The 26185-nt window shown below is 30.2% G+C and overlaps 1 protein-coding gene across 2 annotated transcripts; it reads right to left on the bottom strand.

The window, feature by feature from the left end:
- Positions 1 to 20901: 20901 nt before the first annotated feature.
- On the bottom strand, positions 20902 to 24868 carry LOC136087333 (uncharacterized). 2 transcript variants are annotated; one of them, XM_065809794.1, is made up of 7 exons: positions 24510 to 24860; positions 24321 to 24416; positions 23592 to 24125; positions 22425 to 22591; positions 22077 to 22141; positions 21318 to 21424; positions 20902 to 21118 (listed from the first exon to the last, which is right to left on the bottom strand). In XM_065809794.1, the coding sequence occupies exons 1-7, from the start codon at positions 24778 to 24780 to the stop codon at positions 20988 to 20990; spliced, it is 1371 nt and encodes a 456-aa protein (XP_065665866.1). In that variant the 5' UTR covers positions 24781 to 24860; the 3' UTR covers positions 20902 to 20987. The 2 variants fall into 2 exon arrangements, 1 of the variants encoding a protein (XP_065665866.1); XR_010641729.1 differs by lacking the exon at positions 22077 to 22141 and having other exon boundaries at positions 20980 to 21118; positions 24510 to 24868.
- Positions 24869 to 26185: the final 1317 nt, after the last annotated feature.

Below are 26185 nucleotides of genomic sequence, written 5' to 3'. Positions count from 1 at the left end.
TGTTTTTTTAATGTTTACTTATAAAAAAATATATAACTTATTTATAAATGTATATAATTATAATAAAAATATAATAAACTTAAAAAACATTAATGAATTTAAAAATTCAAAAATCAAACAATGATACAAGGAGTACCGTTTTATTTTTTTGTTTTTTCTTTATTTTACTTTATCATACCACACGGCTGGGGCAAAATGCCAAATAAATAAATATTTAAAAACAATATTTTTGTGCTATCTAACATACATATCTTTAGACACAATCTGCAATATTTACAAAAAACAATGAATTTATTTCAATATACATTTATTGGTAAAATATAACACCTAAAACTATTTTTTTAGATTTTTAGATTTTTTTAGATTTTTAGAAATAGAACACCTAAAACTATTTTTTTTACTCCCTAACTACTTAACTTGTAAATATTATCAATTATTCAGGCTATTTATTCAATTAATTACTATATGTTATTTTATAAAAGTTAAACTTAAATAAAAGCTTGTAAAATTAAATTTTCATGGGGCGTCTTGTTTCACTTGAACCCACGTGAACTAATTGCATATAAAACTATTTGTATTGATTTAATCTACTTATTGTAGAAGATTATTGTAGAATAAATTGTCTCCAACTTAAACGTTTCTTTACTTCATTCCTAAAAATGTTGTTGTGAACCGTTATAAATTGTTAAAACCAAAATTATTTGTTTGAATATACAAAGACATTTTTGATTACGTAGCTTAGGGTGGTCCATTTTAAACTTTTTTTCGGAAAATTAACTAGGGTTTTTACCAGTGATGGCATTTGATCTAAAAACACTAAATATAAAAAATTTTGAATTTAAAACGATTTTTAGATCCCCCACAAAACATTAGGAGTTCTAGTAATGGATTGCGCAAGTGTTGCACAACGTTTATATCTACTAAATGTTATTGTTTCTTAGTGGGGTTCACACAGTTTATTTGTTAACCACTAAAAAATATTTCTGCAAAATTTATTAATTTACGACTATAAATTACTACTACTTAATGTACGGTCCGATGTAGAAAGGGGTCTGGAAATAGCGTATATGAGATAAAGGGGTCTGTAAATAGCGTATATGAGATGAAGGGCGGGTGTTCAATTTTAAAATTAAGGAGACGCTAAATTAAAAAAATATCATAAAATGTTGGGTAGGTTGGTTAAAAGCTTAGGTACTTTTAGGAAGGTCGAGGGTACTCAAAAATGCGTAAAGCAAAATGCGGGGGATGGGGGGGGGGGAGGGGTTGATGTTAAAATAAAAGCGTACATACTTCATGAACGACCCCTAATTGAACATATCCCACAAGAGATTTGTTTTAAAACACCACAGATGTTGTGTAACATAGTTCAGTTTAGTTACTCTTATTCCAATACTTTTCAAACATTATAATCTTAATACTTTCATTCCATTTTATATTTAATATTGTGAAATTGTATTTAAGGAAGTCATTAAGTCTTGAGTTTTTAATCCTCTTGAGGCAACAGTAGTTCTTTAAAAAAGTTTTAACGAACCTTATTTTATATCCTTTTAATATTGTTTAATGTTGTTAAGTATACAACTAAACGTATAGTTACTAACAGTGTTTACATTACAAGCTGCAGTTTTGTATTAAACCACGTCAAGTGCTCCCATACCAAAAAAGATTGATAGACCTAGTAAAAGTTTAGAAAATAATGTATCTATTGAAGCCGAAGAAGAACAGAAAAAAAAACGCTTATTAGATTCAATAAATATTCTAGCTATTGCTATAAACAAAAATATTGCCGCTAAAAAAAGCAGACGTTCTTCTCGTTTAAATCTTCGAGTTGTTGGTTTTTCCTTCAAAAACTTTGAATGAGGAAAGCTGCCATTGAATAAAGCTGTATGGCAAAAATATCTTTTTGAGAAAAAAAACCATCCTAAAAAAGAAACAAGACTCATTGCAAATCATCTAGTTAGCAAAATCATTGAAAACCTTTGGTTACATAGATCCAAACTAACCACACTATATCTAAAACTTGTATTCCAACTAAGTCTAACAGGAAGGACTGTGCTGATCAGATTGTCTGTTTGGTAAAAGAACATGAGAGGCAAATGAAAAAATTTCCCGAAAGCAGAAGACAAGAAAGAAAAGTGTAGCAATAAACTACATCTTTTACATCGAAACTAGACATTCTGTTTGAAGTATCACATAAAGACACTTACACATTGCTGAAACACTCTAATAACGACGAGTTGCTCATTGACTGAGAATTCCTAAAAAGCCAACGAAATTTTTCTCAAGTGGGCTCAATAGCTGGAGTAGACAAAATACTTACTGAAAAAGACAATATTACATTAAACTGCAGTGTCACGAAAGAAAGAAACGAAAGAAATTGTTTCATATTAAGAAACAGTAACTCAAATATCTAGAATTTTGCTCAGAATTACTGGTGATAATGAAGTCAACGAGGGCGCTGAATTTTCTTCAGATGTGACGGAAGAAGATGAAAAAGATGAAAATGTTTCAGTGAAAGAGAAAAAAAAACCATCATTGCAAATCAGCAATAACACTGAAAATTTCAAAAAGAGAATTATTAAAATGAATCTTGTACAATGATGTTGCTGATGGATCCGGTATTAGTAAAAAATAACAGCTACTTATTTCGGGAAAGACTTTAGCAGTAGGTGGAGCAGCTTTAAATGACACTTTCTAAAATATCAGTTCATAAAGCAAAATCAGCTAACAGAGCTGATGAAGCTGAATTAGTTAAAGAAACTTGGATTCCACCAGAATTTTTTAGAAATTCATTGGGATGGAAAATTGCCGACGGATCTGTTTAAATGGTAAATGATGAAGAAACAAAAAAGGTTGAGAGGATGGCCAAGTACATTTGCATTTTTTATGGAAAGTACATTCTTCAATTTGCTATTACTGCAGCTCCAGCTAACGACCTGCATTTCTTTTCTTTAATGAAGATATTTAAATCAATCGACATTGAAAGTACAGAAGAAACCATCTAGTCTTTTGAACAACTCCTCGGATACTTATCTGAGGAGCTAGTAGTCTTTTCCTTATTCGAAGATTTTGGAAGAAATTCTTTGAAAAGTGAATCCAAGTTTATATTTGAGCATAAATAAAAAATTTTGGAATATATTGATTTATATACATTTATGCTTTAAATTTTTTTTAAATGGCTCAGCGTGCGAGAGTCTATCCTAATTAAAAACTATTCTTGCCGCATGTTTTTGTTTTTGATATAGTGTGGTTAGTTTGGATCTATGAGTAGGGGAGAACTTGCACCATTGATCCGTAAGCACCTTTGATCCTATAGCGTTATCACCTTTGATCCTATAGCGTTATCTGTATGGTTGCTTTTGGTAAGGTATGGAAGCATCTAATATGACAAAAAAAGAATTTTTGTAAAAATTGAGCGGGTTAGCACCCTTGATCCTAATGCGTTTATGCACTAAACGCATTAGGATCAAGGGTGTGTGTGTGTGTGTGTATATATATATATATATATATATATATATATATATATATATATATATATATATATATATATATATATATATATATATATATATATATATATATATATATATATATATATATATATATATATATATAAGAAAAACCGATAGACCACCTAGAGGTAAAGTTTATGAAAATGAAATGCGAGCAGCTGTTAATGCAGTTCTTAATGGTGGTACAGTTTATCGTGTATCTAAAGAGAGGGGAATCAATTTAATGACACTTAAGAGATATGTAAGAAAATGTCAATTAAATCCAAGTACAGTCTGCAAACCTAACTTTAATACCATGCAAATCTTTACCAACGAAGAAGAAGCATCTTAATCAGACTATCTTTTAAGGGCTTCAAAACTTCACTATGGATTGTCAACCAAAACAACACGAAAACTTGCCTATGAATTTGCAATGACTCTTTCTAAGCGCATTCCTAAATCCTGGAAAAGTTTACAAATTGCTGGGAAACAGTGGCTTCGTGGTTTTATGTTACGTAGGAATGAGTTATCTTTACAAAATCCAGAAGCTACTAGTATGGCACGAGCAACTGCTTTTAATCGTTTTACAGTCGAAGAATTTTCCACCAATCTAAAAGATGTTCGTCTGCGACACAAATTTCAGCCACAAAACACATAAAATGTTGATGAGACAGGTCTTACAACTGTTCAAAAACCAGTTAAAGTAATTGCTGAAAAAGGAGATAAACAAGTTAGAAGGATAACTTCAGCAGAAAGAGGGACATTGGTAACAGTTTGTTGTGCAGTTGATGCAATAGGAAACTCAATCCCTCCATTTTTAATTTTTCCAAGAGTTCATTTCAAAAGAAGTATGTTAAATGGTGGTCCACCTGGATGTGTTGGGGTTGCAAATCCATCTGGCTGGATGAATGGTGCAACGTTTTTCGAGTGGATGAAATACTTTATTCAAAATGTGAAATGTTCACCAGCTAATTCAGTGCTTTTACTTCTTGACAACCATGAGACCCATGTTTCAATTGTGTGTTTAGATTTAGCTAAAAAAAATGGCATAACTATGCTGTCATTTCCCCCACATTTTAGTCACAAGCTGCAGCCATTAGATCGGTCAGCTTATGGGCCTTTGAAACGTTATTACAATACAGCCTGTGATGATTGGGTTGTATCTAATCCAAGACCGATGACCATATATGGTATAGCTGCAGTTGTAAGGAAAGTTTATGCACAAGCTTTTATTTTGTCTAATATTTCTGCAGGATTTGCTGTTGCAGAAATTGAACCCTTTAATCCTAAAGTATTTTCTGATAATGAGTTTTTGGCTTCATATGTTGTTAGATATGATCGTCCAGAACCTAATACTGTTTACCCATTTCTAGGTGTTGTTGATCTAGTTTCTGCTATTGTTTTGCCCCAGCTTTTAATCAATCATTGATGTCAAGTCTGTCATCAACTATCCAGTGTTTCTATTAATATCTCTCATCAAGCAAGTCTAGAAAAAATTAAGCCATTTCCGAAAGCCGGATCAAGGAAGTTCATTAAAGGACGTAAGCGTCAGCGTACCCAAATACTCCCAGACACCCCTGTTCGAAACGAAGGCTTCAGGAAATGAAAAAAAAGTCTCAGTCAAAAAAGAAAAAATATGAAATGCAAAATAAGATCTTCATGACAAGGAAAAGAAAACTTGATCTTGAAAGTAATGAAAAAAAAAACGTTGAGTCTCAGTAAAAAATAACATTTTTTTCATTGATTTTTTCTTTTAAAAAAGATAAATTTGTAGTAAAATTAATAATAACTTTATTGGTATCTATTATAGACATAGTTTTGACGACTTAAAAATAATTTTTATACATTTATGGTATAAATTTGATCTCGGAACAAGTATACACACATAGGATCAAGGGTGCATATAGGTAGGATCAAGGGAGCATACTCGTATGCACCCATGATCCCAATTGAGGGTTCTTAGTTTTTATAATTTTAAATCTACTTAAAATATTTTGGTAAAAAAAGATTATTGAATTATAATAAGGTATAAAATTTGCTATTATGTACTGTTACTTTAGAGATCGAAATGAAAAAATTTATTCAGTAAATCGGCCTGATAGATTTTTAGGATCATGGGTGTATACTCTCTCCTACTCGCCTATGCAACATTAGCGTATATGTAGTAGTTTTGTATGAACCAGAAGTATAGAAACTTTAAATAATCAGGAGATAGTATAGAACTAGCTTTGTAGAGGATACGAATGTTTTTTGATATTTTGGTATTTAATCTATCTATATGTGATTTCCATGAGATGTTCTCATCAATAAGTATCCCAAGAAATTTAGTTGCTTGGGTTCTCTCTATTTCTTTAGTATCTATATTTAGCGAAGGTTAATCGGGTGGTATTTATTTAAGGTTAGAATAAAAAAGAATGTATTATTTGTTAGATTTTAACCAACTGTTTATTTTTTCAAGTTCAGTATTTGTAGTTTCATAAAGTTCTGTAATTGATGAGGATGCATAAAATAAATTGGTGTCGTCTGCAAACATTATGACATCTAATTTACTTGAGGCTTTAGGAAGATTGTGTATGTATATTAAAAACAAAAGAGGTGCAAGAATGGAACCTTGGGGGACACCGCATTTTATTTTGAGTTGTTTTGAAAAAAAATTTTCATGAGCAATAACGCATTGTTTTCTGTCTAGTAAAAAATATTTGAACCAGTTTAGTGCAACACCTTTTATCCCATATTTTTCCATTTTCCTAATTAAGATAGCGTTATCTACCGTGTCAAGTGCCTTAGATAAATCAACAAAGACTCCAAGAACGTATTTTTTGTTTTCAAAGGAGTTATTCATTTCATTTATATTATTTATAAGATCAAGAATTGCGCGTTCGGTTGAATGTTGCTTTTGGAAGCCAAACTGTTTTTCATATAGGATTTTGTTATGTATTAGATATTTATACAGTTTATTGTATATTGCTCTCTCAAAAAGTTTCGAAAATAGAGGAAGCACTGAGATAGGTCTGTAGTTATTTAGTATAAATGAATCTCCGGTTTTTAATATTGGTATTACGTTAGCTATTTTTTTATTAACAGCATTTCTGTTTAAGTATTAGAGAAAATACTTAAACAGAAATGCTGGTTTGTGGTATAGGTTTCGAAGGAGATATCAGGGCATTGACTTTTTAAAGCCATATTCGGGCCTATGGTTGCAAAAAAACTGTTGATGTTTTCAGCGATAGAAAATTTGTCGATATATTCAGTTTCGTTAACGATAATTTTATCGGGTAAATTATTTGGTTTAGTATGGTTTTTACTTACTATTTCTTTCAATATGCTCCAGGTTTTTTTAATATCACTTTTGCTTTTTTGCAGTTGTTTTGAATAATATACTTTTTTTGAATTCTTTCTAATTTTTTCAAATAGATTTTTGTATTCCTTCTATGTAGTTAAGTTTGTTTCGTTTCTGTTTTTTAAATACTTGATATAGAGCTTTTGCTGTGTTTTTGATGATTTTCTAATCCCCTTAGTTATCCATGGGCAGTTTAAATATTTTAGCTTTATTTCTTTCTCTTCAACAAGGAAGTATTTATTGTAGCGATCTAGAAAAATATTTATAAATAAATTGCATGCAGAATTTGTGTGTCCAAGGTTACATTCTTGATACACTCCATCCCAGTTTACTATCGATAGCATGTCTTTAAAATTTTTAATAGAGAACTGATTGATTTTTCTTTTATAAATTTTGGTTTTAGGATTGTTATAAGTTCTTTAATCTTAAGATAATGAAAAATAAATAGAAAAATGGTCTGATAAATCGGTTTTGATAATTCTTGCTTTTAAAGATGTTTCTAGAAATGTAAAAATTTGTTAATATATTGTCAATATATTCTAGTTAATATATATTCTAGAAATGTAGATATTTGTTAATATATTGTTTATAGCAGAGACGGATGTTGAGGTTACCCGAGTAGGTTTGTTGATGATTGGAAGGATGCACAATTGAAACAGATTATCAAAAAAGAGTTTAGTAACCGCATTTTCTTTGTAGTTTAGACTGTTTATATGTAAATCCCCTATAAAGAAAATATTTTTTGCCTTGTCATTTATTCTAAAAAAGATTTCATTTAAAAAATTTGAAAATTTAATTATATCCCTTTTGGAGGTCTATAGCAAGTGGAAATTATAATATTTTTTATTTATTACCCGTTATCTTAAAAGCAAAGACTTCGCTATTAGTGTCAGAGATGGAGAGGTCTTGCCTTACTTTAAGCATTTGATTATCTCGGATATACGTTGCGATCCCTCCTCCCCTTTTTTTGTTTTTCTTTTAAAAGACATTAGTTTATAATTTGGAATTTGAAAATTTGAGTTCGTTTGAAATGATTCATCAGAACACCACGTTTCAAAAGTTTCGCAGCGTTTCAAAATCTTTTGCTTTGTTTTTGTTTTCGTTAGTCATTGTGTAAAGTGCGGTAAATTAAAACGTACTAACATAATAAAAAATGTAGAGAACTATTTCAGATATCTCGATTAAGTACTTTGTTAAAATTATAATTATTTATGAAAATCTCTGACGAATATTTTATTATATTTGATAATAGCAAATTTACCTTCCTTTCGAAATCTTTTAACATCTTCCCAAAGCTTTTTTCTTATTTCCATCGTTTCGTTCGCGTAGTCTTCATTAATGAATATTCCGGTTCCATTGAGTTTTTTTGATAGCGTTAAGATTTTATTTTTATTTTGAAAGTCTATTAGTTTAATAATTATAGTTCTTGGAGATTTATCTTCATTTATTTTCCCAATGCGGTGAGCTCTTACAATTATTACGTCTTCAGAGATTCGCAGTTTGTTTCTAAATTCTAAATTCTAAATTGTTTCTAACTTCCTATGCACAGTCATTTCAAAATTCCATGGACAGCTCAGCTAAGCCATCAATCCTTAGGTTATTACGGCGTGAACGATTTTCAAGGTCAATATATATATATTTTTTAAATCATTTATATCATTGATGTCTTTTTCAATTATTATAACCTTCGGTTTGCTTTTATTGAACTCGTTTTCAAGTTTGTCAAGCCGATCTGTTATTATTTTTAGAATAGCACCTATGAAATCACTATTTATCTTTTACTGTTTTTCTTAAAAGGTTGATAGTTTCACTAAGAATACCTTTTTTTTGTTCTTCCAGTTTGGTGGTTATTAGTTTTTTGATAAACAATCTTGCAATGCCGCAGATGAAAAAAACCCTTAACCCTAACCCTTTTCATCTGTTAAAATTAAATAGACCCCAAGAATGGGGTCCTAAAAGTTCCATCAGAGCATTGAAACAAATTCAAGCACTTTACCAGGGCTGACGACACAAGGGGTGCCAGGGCGCACGTTCCCCCACACAAACTTTTTTCTGAAGGACTTATTATTATTTTTTTTTAAACTTCTAGACATAGAGGACTTTTTTTAGAAATTGATGATTGTGCCCCTCCACTTCGAAACCCATGTTATCGGCCCTGTTTAACGCTGCATAAAAATTTGTATGCAATCTTTCTCGTGTCAACGATATTGCAGAGCGAGGTATCAAGCTTATAGAAGACATCAAAGGCAAATGTTTTAATCTTGTAGACAGAGAACAACTTGCTCAAGTTGTGGAAAAGCATTGAAAAAGCTTCGATGAAGCAAATCACTCAAGGAAATCAATTAAAATAAATTTTCATCAAATAAAAAAATAACATTTAATTTTATTTTTAATAATATTTTAATAAATCTTTTTTGGGATATGTACAAATAGTTGTAAATCAATAAAATTTTAAATAACTATTAAATTGTGTAAAACCCATTAAGTAACAATTTTGCAACACTTGCGCGATCCATTATTCTAACTTTCAACGCTTTGTGGGGGATCTAAAAAAAGTTTAAAATGGGCCACCCTAGTGTAGCTCTATTTTAAATTTATCATGAGTTCAGCAAAAGAGAAAAAACAACTTTACCAATCTAGCACAAGCTAGCAAGAGAGTTCTAGCCCTAGGGGACATCTTGCCACATACTACCCTAAGCAAGAGGTATAATAGACTGGAGGGAGAACGAAGTTAAAATATGTAATTTTTCAAGGAACAGTCTTAGTAGTAACAAAATTTTCTATTAAACACCACGTAATTACCATAATATAAAGTTAACCATTCACATTCCATTTTTATTAAAAATTATCCAATAATATTGCTTCAAAACGTCAGAAGCAACTAAAGCATTGCAAATTAAAAATGGAATTTTAAAAAATTCGTAAACAATATTTATTTTTTTTACATCGTGCTTTATGAACAAATTATTAATAAAATTATGAATAAAACTATTAATGAATTTCTAGATTACAACTGAATTAATAAATATATAGATAAGAATTGCTAGTATTTTTGCCGGATTTACAAAAAGGTATTTTATGTTTCTATATTTAGAATATAGCCAGAGGCGAGTTAACGGGGAGAGGGGTGAAAGGGTGGGGGTATTCAACAAAGTTTTTAAATAATAACTTTGTTGTTCCAAAATATAATTTAAAATTAACTTTACTGTGGAAAAAATTTCCAGATATTGTCAACAAAATTTGAATTGAAAGCTCCGATTGAGAAAAAGGTATAGGCGTTATGACATCTACTGACGGAAAATATAACCAACATATCAATTACTGTGCCAACAGAGCTAACAGAATGCTAGGTTTAATTAAACACACATTTGAATTCTACACCACCTCAATAGCTGAAATATTGTATAAAGCCTTTGTTCGACTGCTTCTCGAATATACAGCACCAATTTGGAATTCATCAAAGAAATACGATAAAGCAGCTCTTAAAAAAGTTCAAAGAAGAGCAACTCAAACAAGAAGTCTCTCACATCTAAGTTATGAATCACGATTAAAAAAGCTTAATATTACAACGTTGGAAACTCAATGGTCAAGAGGAAATTTAGTAGAGTGCTTCAAAATTGCCCACAGTTTTATACAAGTTAAATGGTGTATATCTACGTCAAAAATAATAACAAAACCTAATGAGTTTTTATTTTTTATTTTTTTTAAACATCTTCGCTTCCAACAAGACTGCAAGCAACCACTAATTAAAGTTGGAAGTTATTGGAAGAGAAAAGATGAAGATTGTAGAGCAAGATAACGATTGACGGACGACTTAAAAGATTGCAAATTATATGAATCAGTAAAGCAAGATAAAGGAAGCGAATTCCAAAGAGCTGATGTTCAAGGAAAAAACTAGAGGAATAAGAGTATTTGTAGCACTTAGGAACAGTCACAGAAAAAGGATGAGACTAAATTGAATGACGAGTAACACGAGAATGAATTTTAGTAGATGACACAAGAGACACTAGCTCTTTAGAGCAGTGCCCATTATAGTATTTGTAGAAAAGAGAAAGAGAAGTAACATTACGACGATGTGATAATGGTTGGAGGATGGCTGCAAGAGCAGGTCCAACTATGTTTACAATGCGTTTTTGCACCTTGTCTAAAATAGAAAGGACATCATTAGAAGATCCGCCCCAGATATGGCAACAGTATTCCATACAAGGCCTGAATTGAGATATGGTTTCCACGAAAGATTGGAAGCAAGAGTTTATCCTAGAAGATGAAGAGTAGATGACTCATAGAGTACATCACCGTTCATGAATATAGGAAGATCTAAATTATTGCAATAACAATTGGCTGAAAAAAAATTGATTTTATCTGTATTGAAGTTCACTAGCCACTGTGAGCCCCATGCTGTAGCAGAAGTGAGATCCTTTTCAAGCTCAAATGCCCCCTCCAAGCAATCAGAGGGTGTTGGTTTCTTATCACGACAAGAATAAATGGTAGTATCATCAGCAAACAATGCCACCTTAGATGTAAGAATATCTGGAAGATCGTTAATGTAAATTAAAAAGAGTATAAGGCCAAGGATAGAACCTTGAGGAACCCCTGAAGTTACAGAATAAGAAAAAGAGTGCTGTCCATCGCAGACAACTTTTATACTATGATTGGTAAGGAAGGATTCAATAATCTTAAAGATGTTGCCTGATAAACCACTAGAAGAAAGTCTATGGAGAAGACCAGCATGCCAAACTTTATCAAAATTTTTAGAAATGTCAAGAGCGATGGCCTTAACCTCTCCACCTTTATCTAATGTACAATAATACCTATCTGTTATTACTGTTAGCAATTCAGCTAAGGAATCGATGATCTTAAAGATGTTGCCGGATACACCATAAGAAGAAAGCTTATGGAGAAGACCAGCATGCCAAACTTTATCAAAAGCTTTTGAAATGTCAAGAGCGATGGCCTTAACCTCTACAACTTCATCCAATGCACGATAAAACCTGTCAGTTATTACTGTTAGCAAACCAGCTGTAGAACGAGAAGATCGAAATCCATATTAATTGTCAGAAAGTAAGTTATTAGATTCAAGATGAGAGATTAAGTGTTTGTTAATTAAAGATTCAAAAACCTTGCTTATGATAAGAAGAAGACTAATTGGACGGTAGTTAGACAAATCAGATCGCTCTCCAAAATTTTTGAAGATAGGAATAACAGATGCCGCTTTCCAGCAGGATTGGAAAACAAGACTCTGATAAGCACTTGTTGAATAGTTTTGAGAGTATAGATGACAGCTCCGGAAAACACTTCTGCAAGACAATAACAGGTATGTTGTCCGGGTCACAAGCTGTAGAAGAGTAGAAGAGTCTAGGCAGGAAACCACTTTAGATACAGAAGGTGGAGTGATACGAATGTCAAACAATGGATCAACCTGTTTGTTGGCAATATCAGGTAGAACGCAACTAGTGAAATCAAGAGATGAAATTGATGAAAAGTTTTTAGAAAACAATTCAGCTTTGTCTTTAGGTGAGGTGACAAAGTCTGAACCATAAAAGAGATGTGGAGTTATAGGTTTGCCCTTATTAATTATACTATAAAAGATTCTCCAGAAGTCACGAGAGCCTAGTTTTTGAGATGAGATACGAGATTTCATGACCTGAGAACAGCGGGCTTTGGCGTTAGACAAAACCTTTTTACAATGGTTTCTAGCAGTAATAAACAAGCGTTTTTTTTTCAGGAGAATTGTTTTGCTGATAAATATGGAAGTAACAGTTTCGATTGGCTATCGCACCAGCACAGTGTGAGGAAAACCGTGGAGATGAGTGAGGCTTGACCTGGAATTGTCGAGAAGGAACAAAAGATTCCATGCCAGCCTGAATCCACGAAGTTATGTAAGAAGCACATTTGTTGGCAGTAAGACAAAAGATTTCTATCCAAGGGTCATCACCAAGAAAATCACGGAAAGAATCCCAGTCAGCTTTACCGTAGTTGTAAGAGGTACGATAATAGGGGGATTCAGGTGATGAAGAAGAATGAGATATTAGTTTTAGAGAGATCAAACTGTGATCAGAAGCACCTAAGGGTGAATGTGGAGAAACTGAGCACTGACTAGGATCAGAAACAAGACATAAGTCGAGTAGAGAAGGTAAATGATTCGGGTTGTCTGGAAAGCGAGTTGGAAAGTTGACTATTTGAGTTAGGAATTGAGAAAGGCAAAAGTTGTGGGCTTTAATGCCTGCAGAATCACTGAAACTAAAGCCAAGCCATTAAGAGTGATGAGCATTAAAGTCACCGACAACAACTATATTAGCTGATAGATAAAGAGAGAGGGCTTGGTCCATTTGGTCAGAAATAACATCAAAAAAGAGCGCAGTCTTGAGATGAAGGAGAGCGATATAGAACAAAGAGAAAGGCGATAGAGTGAAGTGGTGCTAAACGAAAGCACATGAAAGAATAGCCGTATAAATAAATTTATACGAATGTAAATGCCCAGGGCAAGCATGTGACTATTGGAGTCTTTACGAATTAATGAAGATAACCATCAACACTAAGATTGCAAGATGAATTAGCTGAACTCAAATTAGTCTCACAAAGAGCAAGTAGGTCTGGTGAACTTTGCAAGAGATAAGACTCAACAGAAGAAAAGTTACTTCGAAGACCACGAATATTAGTGTATGAAAGGTTTAGAGAACTTGGTGGTGATGATGGTTTTTTGTGTTTTATAGTTTTTGGTGCTTTATTCATTTTTAAATTTGATTGAAGAACTTGACTCAAAGCATAGACAGTACTTAGTACACTGTTGAATAGCCCAAGCAATTGCCTCATTAATATTAATAAACCCTAAGCCGTAACAAAGGGCTCCAAATGTGGCCTTCGCAATGCACACCAAAAGTACAAACAGGGACACCATCTATGTGCAACATGGCACTGTTACTACTTTGATATTTTTCAGCTGTTGATGGAATCATCCTCTCTGAGAGCTACCACAGAGTTCGGGAAACCTAACTATTAGCCGGCCTCAGAACCATAAAACTGAGTTTCAGAGCTGTACCCTCATTAGGAGATAATAGAATGAATTGCCTAGTCATAAAAACAGAGACACAAGCAAAACTCATGCATTGAGTCAAGAAGAACCAGCATTTGTTATCCTAAACTGGAAACAATGTATTAAAAATACATCTGCGCCAGTCTAATAGATGAAGAAGGGGCGCGAGGCTGGTCAACAGATAGAATCTGTTTACCCCTCAGTTATAATTTAATGAAACATTCTGCATACAGAAGAAATCCCATTCGATTCAAAAAAGAACTAATGAAAGAATGTTGTTCATTAAGAGAGAATTTTATTCTTAATAGAATAGCCACAGTATGGAATCGTCTTCCTCCGCCTATCGTGTTATCTACATCAGTGAAAACATTTAAAAAACGATTAGACAAATATATTGAAAGCGAATATAAAGTCGCCGGCTGATATAGAACGTGCTTATTACACGCTCTCGTTTAACAATATGAACATTTAAATTATTTTAATTGTTATTTTGTTAAATTTCAGCAATAAATAGTTATTGTTATTATAAAAATAAGATAACATCAAAGCGATTTATAAATGAGTCAAAACGATTATTATTGCTTATATATCTGATATTAAATATCTCTTTTAAAGTAAGTTCAATCTAATGAATACAGAATTAACTATTTCAATACAACTCAAGACGTTAAAAATTTTTGAAGATGTTGAAGATTTTCTTTTACTCTTGTCATGGTTACTTAGATATGGTGCACAAAAAAAAATCAGAACTAAACCAGGCAAAATGAAAGATTGTTGCCTAAAAACAATTTATGAATCAACAAAATAAAACAAAGTAAAAATAATTATAAGTTCAATAGTTATAAGTTCTTTTAGGGAGTTGCATGTATGCTTTTAATGAAATAAAGTGTATTTTGTTTTTTCTGTTTAATAACAATTTTTTGTTTAAAACCATGTTTAATTTTTAAAGTTTTTTGTTTACATTTTCATGCAGATCCTTGATTGATTAGTTGAAGATAAGAATAAGTTTGTATCGTAAAGTTTATTAGAAATGTATTGGCTCATTCATCGTAAAGTCTAATAATTATCGTAAGTTTATTATCAATGATTGTAAATTTATGATCATTCATGGTAAAGTTTATAATCAATCATCGAAATGTTTATTAGAATATATATTAAGATTTATAATTTCAATAATAAATGGTTTGTAATAAACGGATCAACCCGCATAATTAATTAAGGAGGTTACATGTTTCTGACAATTGTAATGAGATATTTTCCTTGTGCAATGTTAGCACAGCTAAAACAATAAAAATGAATGAATAATGAATGAATAAAATTATGTTAAACTTTTATTACATAAATATGTTCTGATAGTTCCAATGCTTTTAAACCGGAGCATGAACATTTGCTAGTTTCTTGTCCAGCTTCAATATTTGCCGAGTGTATTTTAACTTATTTTTCAATTTATCCATGACTCTTCAGTAGAAGTTTTTTTTTAAACTTTTTGCGAACTTTTTCAAGTAGATATTTTCTATCAGGTATTTTATATGCAGATATTTATAGATATTTACTATCTTTATATATCTTTATATCTTCATTTGCAGAAGTTTTAAGTTATTTTACATATAATTTTGTTTTGTCTTTGATGATTTTTAAAAATTTTAAAATACTTTTCATTTAAAGTTTGTGACACAACTTGGTTTTTGATAACTCACCTTTACCTTAATATTATCTAACAAGCATCACACTGACTTAGCAAAAGTGAGTTAACTGAAACAATTAACCAGCTTTAAACTGAATCAACAAAAACGACAATAAAGAGATGCTTCTTCTTCAAAATTAAGAAAGAAACAAAAACTTTTTTAGAGCAAGTATATAACTACTTTAAGCACTTTGCTTAAGAAAATAAATTTTCGCAAAACGATTTTTTTTAATGAGTTTTGTACAACAATGAGGAGCAACACGACGCAACAAAACGAAAAAAAACTGAAACTTTTTAGTCTCTGTGTAATAAGTTCAATACTGTGTTTACAAGCAAAACTAATAATAATAACAATCTAAATTCACTGACAGGAAGCAATCCACTGGTATTTAGAGTGGTAGCCCTCCTATCCAGTAATCCGAGTGGTAATTTGCAGTTAGGCGATTTCAACACTTACAAGTGTGAGCAAGAAGCGATAATCGAAGATTTAAAAAAGTTAATAGAAACTTTAACAAAAGATAATGCAAACTTGACTAACAGAGTTCTTGAATAAGAAAATTCTCAATATAAATCTAGTCCAGCAGTGGCAGGTGATTGGGCAAGTAAAGTGAAAAAGACTCCAGATCAAATGCAAATTATTAATATTATCACAAACGAAACTAAGGAAAGAGAAAAGAGAGAAAATAGCTTGGTTCGGTCTAGAGGAATCAGCGTTAAGTGATAAAGTCAAAGCAGTTGAAGAAGATAAACAAAATATTGAGAAAAACATGTAAAAGTTGAAGGTTAATGTCAAAATAAAAATGTTATCAAATTAAAGTCAAAGAATGGATTTAACTGATAAATCGGAACGAAATTCTGTTTTAAAAAAAGCGAAAGAATTAAAGAAAGATAAAGCCTACAAAAATGTATTTATAAATCCTGATTTGACTGAATCTGAATGGTATAAATCGAAGCTATTGAGAGAAGAGTGTAAAAAACTAAATAAGGACAACAATGACACTGCAAATTATTACATTGGAAGAAGAAATGACAAGGTAGTAAGAATTAAGAAATAGCAATTAAACGCCAAAAAATACTTATATCACATAAGATGCTTCAACTTTGAAACTAGCAATAAAATAAATTATTTCAGTGGTGGAGGTCACAGCCTTAATAAATTGCTGAGCGAGAAGACAGATATTGAATCAGTAAACTTTCATGAGCTTAAGAATGGTGATTTAAGGATAAACAATGAACACAGTACACAAAAATACAAAGAACTGATTGTTTGGTACACAAATGCAACGTCTCTGAATAATAAGATTGATGAACTAAGGTTACAAATTTAAATATCTAAACCGGATTTTATTTGTATTACAGAAACTTGGTTTAAAGCAGAATCAGATGTAAACATAAATAACTATAATATTTTCAGAAGAGATAGAAAGGCTCATGGAGGAGGTGTTGTATTTATGTCAAACAATGTATTAATCAGTTTGAAACAAATATTTTACAGTTAAACGATAATTTTATTGAACAAATATGGAATTGTCTATGTTTTAGAAATAAAAAAATTCTAATTGGATGCATTTATCGACCACCAGACATATCTCATGAGTACAATAACTTTATTTTATTATTAATTAATGCTGCTAGGACAAATATTTATCAGAAAGAATACAGCGATCTTATTATTACAGTGGACTTCAACTATAATACAATAGATTGGTCTGACAATAATTGTCCTTTTTCGGCAACTGATAATGAATCTCAAACTAATAAATTTATCGAATATCTATAAGAATGTTTTCTGTTTCAATGTGTATGTGAGCCAACATTCCAAAAAGCAAGTAACGAATCAAATAATATTCTAGACCTAATTATTACAAACAATAAAGAAAAAATAATTTTTATAACTCACTCAGCTCCTATAGGGAATGTCAACCAGGGTCATCAATTACTAAAGTGTTGTTATCTAATGAATGATCTTAAATCTTCTAATAAACAAAAGAAATCCATTATATTATATCAAAAGGAAATTATGAATTATTCTAAAGTCATTTCAATGACGTGAATCGGGAAATTGAATTTAAAGGTAAATCTTTGAATAAATAAATAAATAAAGATTTATTAGAACAAGTTAAAAAAAAAAAAAAGCAACATGTTCTAACGGACATACAGGTCCAATAAATAGACACTGACAATACGCCCTTAAATAAGAAAACAAAGTACATAAGAATAAATATAGTTTATAATAGAAACATTCAAGATTTCATTCATTTACTTTATAGACACAATGTTTATCGAAATTGCACGATTTTATTTTATTTTTAAAAATACAAATGTTATCAGCATTTACAGCTTCTGATGTCAGATTATTCCAGATATTTACAACTCGTTGAGTATAACAATATTTTATGTCGAGTTGACATCGTTGCTTTCGAATCCTAAAAGTATGACCGCGGGTATAATTATTATTGTTAATTTCAAAAAACAAGTTTTTATCTATGCAAGCCAAATTATGCATAATTTTGAATGAAATGCATGATTTATTTTTGTATCATTATTATTATGCAACAGAACTATTTATCCCAAGAATTAATTATCAAAATAGACGGAACAAAAACAAATGGAATACTCCCGAATTGAAAAATAAAATAAGAACTAAAAACAATATATGGCTCTCTAACAAACGCTATAGCTGGAATGACGAATTAACAAAAACTAAATATAATAAGCTTAAACTTGGAATAAAAAACAATATCAAGAACAATATAAAACAGTTAGAAAGAACTATAGCCAGCAAATTTAAACCTAATCCTAATTTGTTTTATAAATATATCAAAGAGAAGAAATCAGTAAAACTCAAATTCGAGCTCTGGAAAATGAAAATGGTGAAACATGATCAACTTACTATAGCTACGGAACTAAATAAATATTTTCCCTCTGTGTATGTTGATGACTATGATACAAGCATTATTGAATTGCATAAAATACCTTCAAATTTGTTATTAGACACAGTTGTAATAACACAAAATGATGTTCAAACTAGACTTAAAGAACTTGATAAGTCAAAATCGGTCGGTTTTGATTTAGTTCATATTTAAAAGGAATGCAGCTTTTCAATGTCATACCCATTATATTTAATGTTCAAAAAATCATTTGAATCAGGAACTATACCAGATATGTGGAAAAAGACAAATGTTATGCCTTTTATCAAAAAAGAAAGCAAATTAAAAGCATCAAACTACAGACCAGTCTCGTTAACTTCAATACCATGTAAAGTATTGGAAAGAATAATAGCTGATTGTATCATGCAATACCTGATAAAAAATAATTTACTTTCAAAAAACAACATGGTTTTATGAAAAACAAAAGTTGTACAACAAACCAATTAGAATACCTAGATATTTTAACGGATGCATTTCATAATGGAACACCGATAGATGTATTGTACACAGACTTTAAAAAAGCTTTCGATAGTGTTTCGCATAAAAAGTTATTATCCAAGTTATTGACTTATGGTATTTCTGGTAAGCTTCTTAACTGGATAGTCTGTTTCTTAGCTAACAGTAAACAACAAGTGGTTAAAGTGTGACAGATTGGGTTGATGTCCTTAGTGGTGTACCACAAGGGTCTGTTTTAGGTCTTCTCCTTTTTCTGGTATTTATTATAATTTAGCAGAAAATTTAATTAATGAATGTCGTTTATATGCTGATGATAACAAGATAATTGCACCTATTTTTTCTCAAAATGATTCATAATTGTTTCAAAATGATATTAATAAACTTGAAGAATGGTGAACAAAATGCAAATTAGGACTAAATTTTGAAAAATGTAAAATTATGCACTTTGGTTCAAATAATAAAGAATATTCTTATTTTATGACTAATAACAATACATTAATGGAAATTGAAATTTCAAAACTAGAAAAAGACATAGGTGTTTATATATCAAGTGATTTGAAATGAGCCAAACAAGTAAAATATGTAGCCAGTAAAGCAAATCGTATGCTCTCATTACTAAATAATACACTCAAGTACAAGGATAATGATCTAATAAAAACACTGTATAGTACGTATGTTAGACCAAATTTAGAGTTTTCGATTCAAGCATGAAGTCCATATTATACAAAAGATATTATTAAACTAGAAAAAGTTTAACGAAGAGCAACCAAAATGATACCGGAACTAAGATATCTTGAGTACGAAAAAAGATTAGAAATTTTGGATATGACAACTTTAGAGACTTGGCAGCTAAGAGGTGACTTGATCCAGCAATTCAAGATATTTAAAGGTATTGAAAAGATTGATATTAAACAAAATCAAACGATGAACTCTATTTGCTCAGCAGGTCCAGCATTTAACATTAGAGGAGCAAAACATAGATTGAAACCTGAATTGATTAGAAATTGTATGAAAAGGCAATACTTTTTTTTAGCAATAGAGTCGTTTATGGATGGAATAGTTTACCAGCAGAAGTCGTTCAATCAATTACACTTAACAGCTTTAAATCAAACTTGCAATCGGTCAATTTAAAAGCAATAGCAAACAAGACGAAAATCAAGAAAGCTTATTACTAACGCTTTTTTATTTAAAACTGAACAGTGATTAATATATACCGGCTGTCATAGATACTGCATGGCGCTTTATCTCATCAGCATTAACTATTATTATTGTTATTATTATTATTATTATTATTACTATTATTATTATTATTATTATTATAACAATATGAAACAACATGACGGCAATCATTTTGGCGGGTTTTTTTTTGAAAAAACCCGCCAAAAGCTCTAATAGATCAAATGTATTTTTTTTTTTTGTGAAACAAAAAAAAAAAATACATTTGATCTATTACCCAGCCGGCACACAACGTTGTATTAACGTTGTATTTACGTTAGATTTTATGTTAGTACAACGTTGCCTATTCGGCAAAATGGAAAGGTTTTGTAACGTAAAATCCTGACGTTAGATTTACGTTAGATTTTAACGTTAAACTAACGTAAAATTCTAATGTTTGATTAACGTTATACTAACGTAAATTTAAGTTGGAAAAATATTGGCGTTATATATTAACATAAAATATTAATTGTAATTGTGTTTAATATTTAATGTAAATATACTGTTATATTCATATAACCCTGCCGAAGCCTATGGCTTCGTGTCATGGTTATTATATAAATATAACCGTATATAAACGTATTATATACATTTAATGTTAATATACCGTATATATACCTTTAATGTTAATATACTAACATAAAATGTTTAACACAATTACAATCAATATTCAACGTTAATATAAGGGATTTTAACCCCTTAACAAGGCGTTAGAAAAACAGTTTCGGGGATACTTAAACTAAAAATACAATAACTGTTTTTAAAGATATATTATGTATTCTTTTGTATATTATATAGCTTATATAATAAATTTACAAAAAAACTCAAAATTAATAATTGTTCAACAATTGCTTGCATCCTCAATTAATTTTTTTTTGCTTCCACTTACAAATGGTGAGAACTTTAAGATGCTTCCTATTTGATCTTTTATTTGTGCTTCCGTCGAAGACTCGTGCATTAGCAAGATGACTTCTAAAATACAACATGGGATACTGTTAATGGGATGTTAAAAAAAAACAGTTAAAAATACATTTTTCTTATAACTGACTATTTGTTTGATTTTCTCTTAACGCTAACGTTCAAGATTCAAGACTAAGATATATCTAAGTATACAAAACATATGTAAGGAAGAAAAGATAGATAGAACAATATTGACATATTATTAACGTACCAATTATTGCTTTACACAACTTTTTATCTTCGAATGATACCTTCTTTATATCACCACGATGCTTACCTTTCATATTGAACTTAGCCATAACATCATGCTCCATAATTCTATAAAAACGTGACAACAAATAATAAATCGAAAATAACAAGGAATTATAATGCAATTCCAGCAAACTTATTGAAATAATTTTAAACACACATTAGAGTAATAATTCACAAAGTATAATTTCGCAAGGTTACTTTTTTTTTTAAAAATGTTTTTTATTCAAAGCTTCATCGAATTGAAGTTGAAACCTGTATGGGAGAACCTAAATAAATGGGATAATTTAAAAGTTGATAATTTATATATTGAAAATTGTTTGATAACCATTAACTCTCGCACTACGATGCACTCCTCATATTAAAACAAAAAAATTGGTTCCGCCAAGATGAATGTGCTATTAATTCCCATAAATGGCACAACTCTATTGTTGTTTAGCCAATGTTATGTTTAGACCATAATAGAAATAATGATTTGGTCTGTTGAATGGTTGAGTTTAAAATATCTTACCACAGGTGTTTGGACCAACCAACCTTAGATACTTGTATACAAATTTGATTTTGTTTCATTCAATAAGGGTCCCATTCATTAAGGTTATGCCCATACATTAATATTAGATTGTTTGTTTTTCTAAATTACTATCCTTCTGTTAGATTTTTCTATAACACTTACTCATAATTTAAACGGTTTGATTATCCAGAGCTAAACAAAAATACATACCTGACCATAACATTTTTTGTATTTTCTTTAACAGTTTTTCCACCTGCTTTCTTGAGGTCACATAGCTAAAACATAAAGAGAAGTCGAGTGAAAAGTGCATGTTTGAATGAGACAAAATTGTTTAACGAAAAATACAAGACTGTGAAAAATTCTAAAGAATGTGAATGGCTATCCATCACTAAGATGATGGATAGCCATTCTCAATTTATAAGTAGGAATTTACTTTTTACACCATATTCTAGTAAAATGTGAGAGCAGTTTAAATAGGTTCATAAAGAAAACAATGAACTTAAATACCATTCTATCAAACAGACAAACTTTAAAATAGAAATTATAAATACAAATTACCAATTTACTGTATTCACTGTTGTCTTTTAATCTGGTTTCAAGTTCATAAAATTCATCAAGGGACTCAATCTTTTTGAAAATGGTTACTTTTACATTTTCTGACGTTTTATTGTCACATTTGCAACAGTTTTTCTCAAGAAGCAATTGAAGTACTAGTTTTTGGAAATCTAAAAAAAATCACCTCTTCAAGTTTAATAAAATATTGAATATAAAACTAGAATATATTAAAATATGTAGACTTTTTTTGGCAAAAAAATAAAATGTTACAGTATAATTTTTTTTTTTAATTTCAAAACTTATTTTGAAGTTTGGCATTTTAATTACTTTAAAATGTTTAATTGTAAAAGATTTAATTTGTATTTTATAATCTTTATTTAAATTTTTCAGTTGAATTGTAAATAAATGTTTTATATATAAAAGATTTAAACAATTATCAACTAAAGTATAGGTAAACCAAAATGAATTTTGGTTTCTATTTATTCATTTTAGATTTTAGATTTGTTGCTTATTTAAGTATTTTTTTACAAATAGAAAAAGTTTTATGATTGTCAAACATTTAATTTTTCACCTATTACTTCAACTTCAAGTTCAATTTTTAGTTGAAGACGCCATTAGTTTAATGTTCCATTAGTAACTGTTACTATACTAATAGTTTCGATTCTATAAATCTGTAAAATAGATGTTAGCTCAACTTAACACAGGATTTTGAACCAAAGTAAATTATTATTTTTTACTCCATAATATTTAAGTTTTTTAATTAGTATGTTATGGTTTACAAACTAAGCAGATTTCACATTGTCAGTTATTAAAATGTTTACTATTTATTGGTAAAAAAAAAAAAAAAAATTAAAAAGGTCGTCCGACACTTCTTCAAGCTTGGTGCCCGGGTCTATTTGCCCCTTTTGCCTCTCCCTTTCGAAGGAACTTAACAACATTTTTTGGTAAAATATGTAGTTTCAAAGCAAACAGGTCATGAGAATTTATATTGAGTATAGATTGCCATGGAACGGGTCGTTGAATTTAATTATAACTTTTAGTCTTGTCATGTACATCTTGACATTATCACCAATCAATAATTCCCCATTTTAAGATGGGCTTATTTCTAGTACGATTGAATAAGACTTCGTTATCATTATATACAAAAAAACAGTAATATTAATATCATACCTCCAGTATCCATTGGAAATTTCTGGTTCAAAAGCTTGCCTGAATCTTTTCTTATTAATTTTGTTTTCGAAGAAGGTAGAGGATTATCTGAAGATGAAGCATTAATTGAACAATTAGTGGTGCTGTGTTGAAATGAACTAGTATGACAAGGAGCATCTAAATGAACAGGGGATTCAGATTGATATGAAGTTCTAGATGAATGACGAGTTGTATCCTCTGAATCCCCTGATGAACCATGAGACGCACTCACAGGGGAGCGATAATAAAGACCTCCAGATAAATCTTGAGATGGGCCGCACAGTGATCTGGCCGAATAACTTGATGTACGTTTTAATGGATAATGAGATGCACCAGATAAACAAGGCAGAGGTTCATAAGAATCTGGAGATCCTGAATGATGATGATGAACAGGTGAATACTGTATTGGTAAAGGAGATTGTGGAGGTGGATGTGAAATAATACATGAACTTTCCTTTTTAGCTTTCTCTATCACTTCCATTATTGAAAATGTTGGTTTGCTTGGAACACTTTTACCTAAACACAGAATAATGAAAAAAATTAAAATAATAAGCAAGGTTGTTTACAGTTTAAATTATGGTCAAGCATATGTATATGAAATTGTAATGTAGTTATGGTATGGTTATTTTATAAAAAAAAACAACAGAAAACAGACAATAATGAATTTTTTGACAAAAATGATAAAAAAAAGTCGCCACAACTGAAATATACCTTTAGAAAAGTCAAATTCTTCAAATTTCTTTTTTTTTACATCGCTTTCTGAAGAACTTGTATGCATAAGAAATTCATGGCACACACTCTCCTCACCTATAACGAATCACAAAAATAGAAAACAATATATTTGTGAACTTACACATTTAATCCAAAGTTCTGATTGAAAAATATTATTTCATTACTGACCTTCAATAACAACTTCTTTTAAATCATACTTTTTCCAGGTATCTTTATTCGGGTTAATTGACTTTTTATTTTCAACATTAACACCATTTGGCCACCATAGCAACATTAGTTCTTCATCAATCCATCTCTTTGGCACAACTGTCTTTTGTTCTGCAAAAGCACCATTTACATTTTCCAAAAATACACACATCACATATTTGTCAATTGCCTTTTTTAAATTGCGTTTTTGAGTCATTTCTACTAAAATGAATAAAACTAAAATGAATATCATTATAACTGATTCCCTTCATGACATTACCCATCGCATATTCCAATAAATGACAAGTACACAAAAAAAGTTTTTACAAAATAAGTTTAAATAAAGATTATTCATTTATGAAAGATGTCCATGACTTTACTATTATTAAAAATTCAAATGTTATGCTTTTCATGAAATATTCGTCTTTAAAGAAATATACAAAAAGCAAAAAAAAAAGTTATAGACAAACATACAAATATTAGTAATACTTATACATTTATATACTTATAAAGTATACATATATATGTATAAATGTTATACAGAATATTTAGATATAAAAATATAAAAAAAAAATATTTAATTTAACAAACAATAAAAAATGAAAATGATGAAACACATTTTTAAAGAAATAACAAGACACATTTTTATTTCAATGAATTGGATGTACAGCTAAAAAGTTACCTAAATTAATTAATTTTAAAATGTTAAAAACAAAAACTAAAACATATATTTAAAACTTATGTTAAAACAAGATTATGTAATAAAGGCATTATGACAAAACCTTCTTTGTGTGGAAGACAAAGTGCTTTTCTTAAAAAAGAACACTTTTCAACATTTTTTCTTCTTGAAATATTGTCAAAGTTTTTAATATAAACAATTTGAAAAAGCTTGGAGTCACATGGTTCGACAAAAAGGCTTTGAAAATATTGTTTCTTAATAATGTCGCACTCATACGTATTATCTACATTGACCTCCTTTATTTTCGCAAAATTACCAGACTGCAGTAGATACCAAGAATCTTTATCACTGTTTGAAATTTTTGCTACAATATGCTTTTGGGTTATCCCACTCATTGCTAAACTTTCGAACTCTCGTGTACGCTTGAAAATCTGCGATAAAGGACTTTGAGCCTTTTTTACAAATTTTTTTACAACTTGTAAGTAGTTTTCAAATGGAAAGCTGGAAATATTATCCAAAGAAGTAGAGAATTTTTTGCTATCTTCCCAAAGATGTGTTAGACAGTGAACATTATAAACGGTAAATGTAGGACCAAACAAATCAACGCAAGTAGAAACAAAATACTGTAAAAGATCTTTTGCATAACCAGAAAAGTTGTTGCGGATTTCAAAACTATCATCAAGAAATATTCGCATTGCAAGAGAAAAAGTAAGAAAATGCTTATAGCTTTCAGAGGGCAGTACATCTTTCAAAGCTAAACAACCAGTGTACAACAGAAATTGTCGATACTCTGTTGCTTTCCATTTTCTTAAATCTCCTAAGCCACGTGGTTGTCTTACAAAATCAGAAGGCATTTTCCCACTGTATTCTTCGAGCTTTGTGGATATTTGCCTCAGTTGTACTGGACACAATTTTTGGTTTCGCGGACCTTCCTTGTATGCTAACAAAATTCGTTTAGTAACACCTAGACAGGCTAGAT

Source organism: Hydra vulgaris, chromosome 11, assembly GCF_038396675.1.
Source record: "Hydra vulgaris chromosome 11, alternate assembly HydraT2T_AEP".
NCBI classification, from domain to species: domain Eukaryota; kingdom Metazoa; phylum Cnidaria; class Hydrozoa; order Anthoathecata; family Hydridae; genus Hydra; species Hydra vulgaris.
This window is presented reverse-complemented; position numbering and strand designations above follow the sequence as displayed.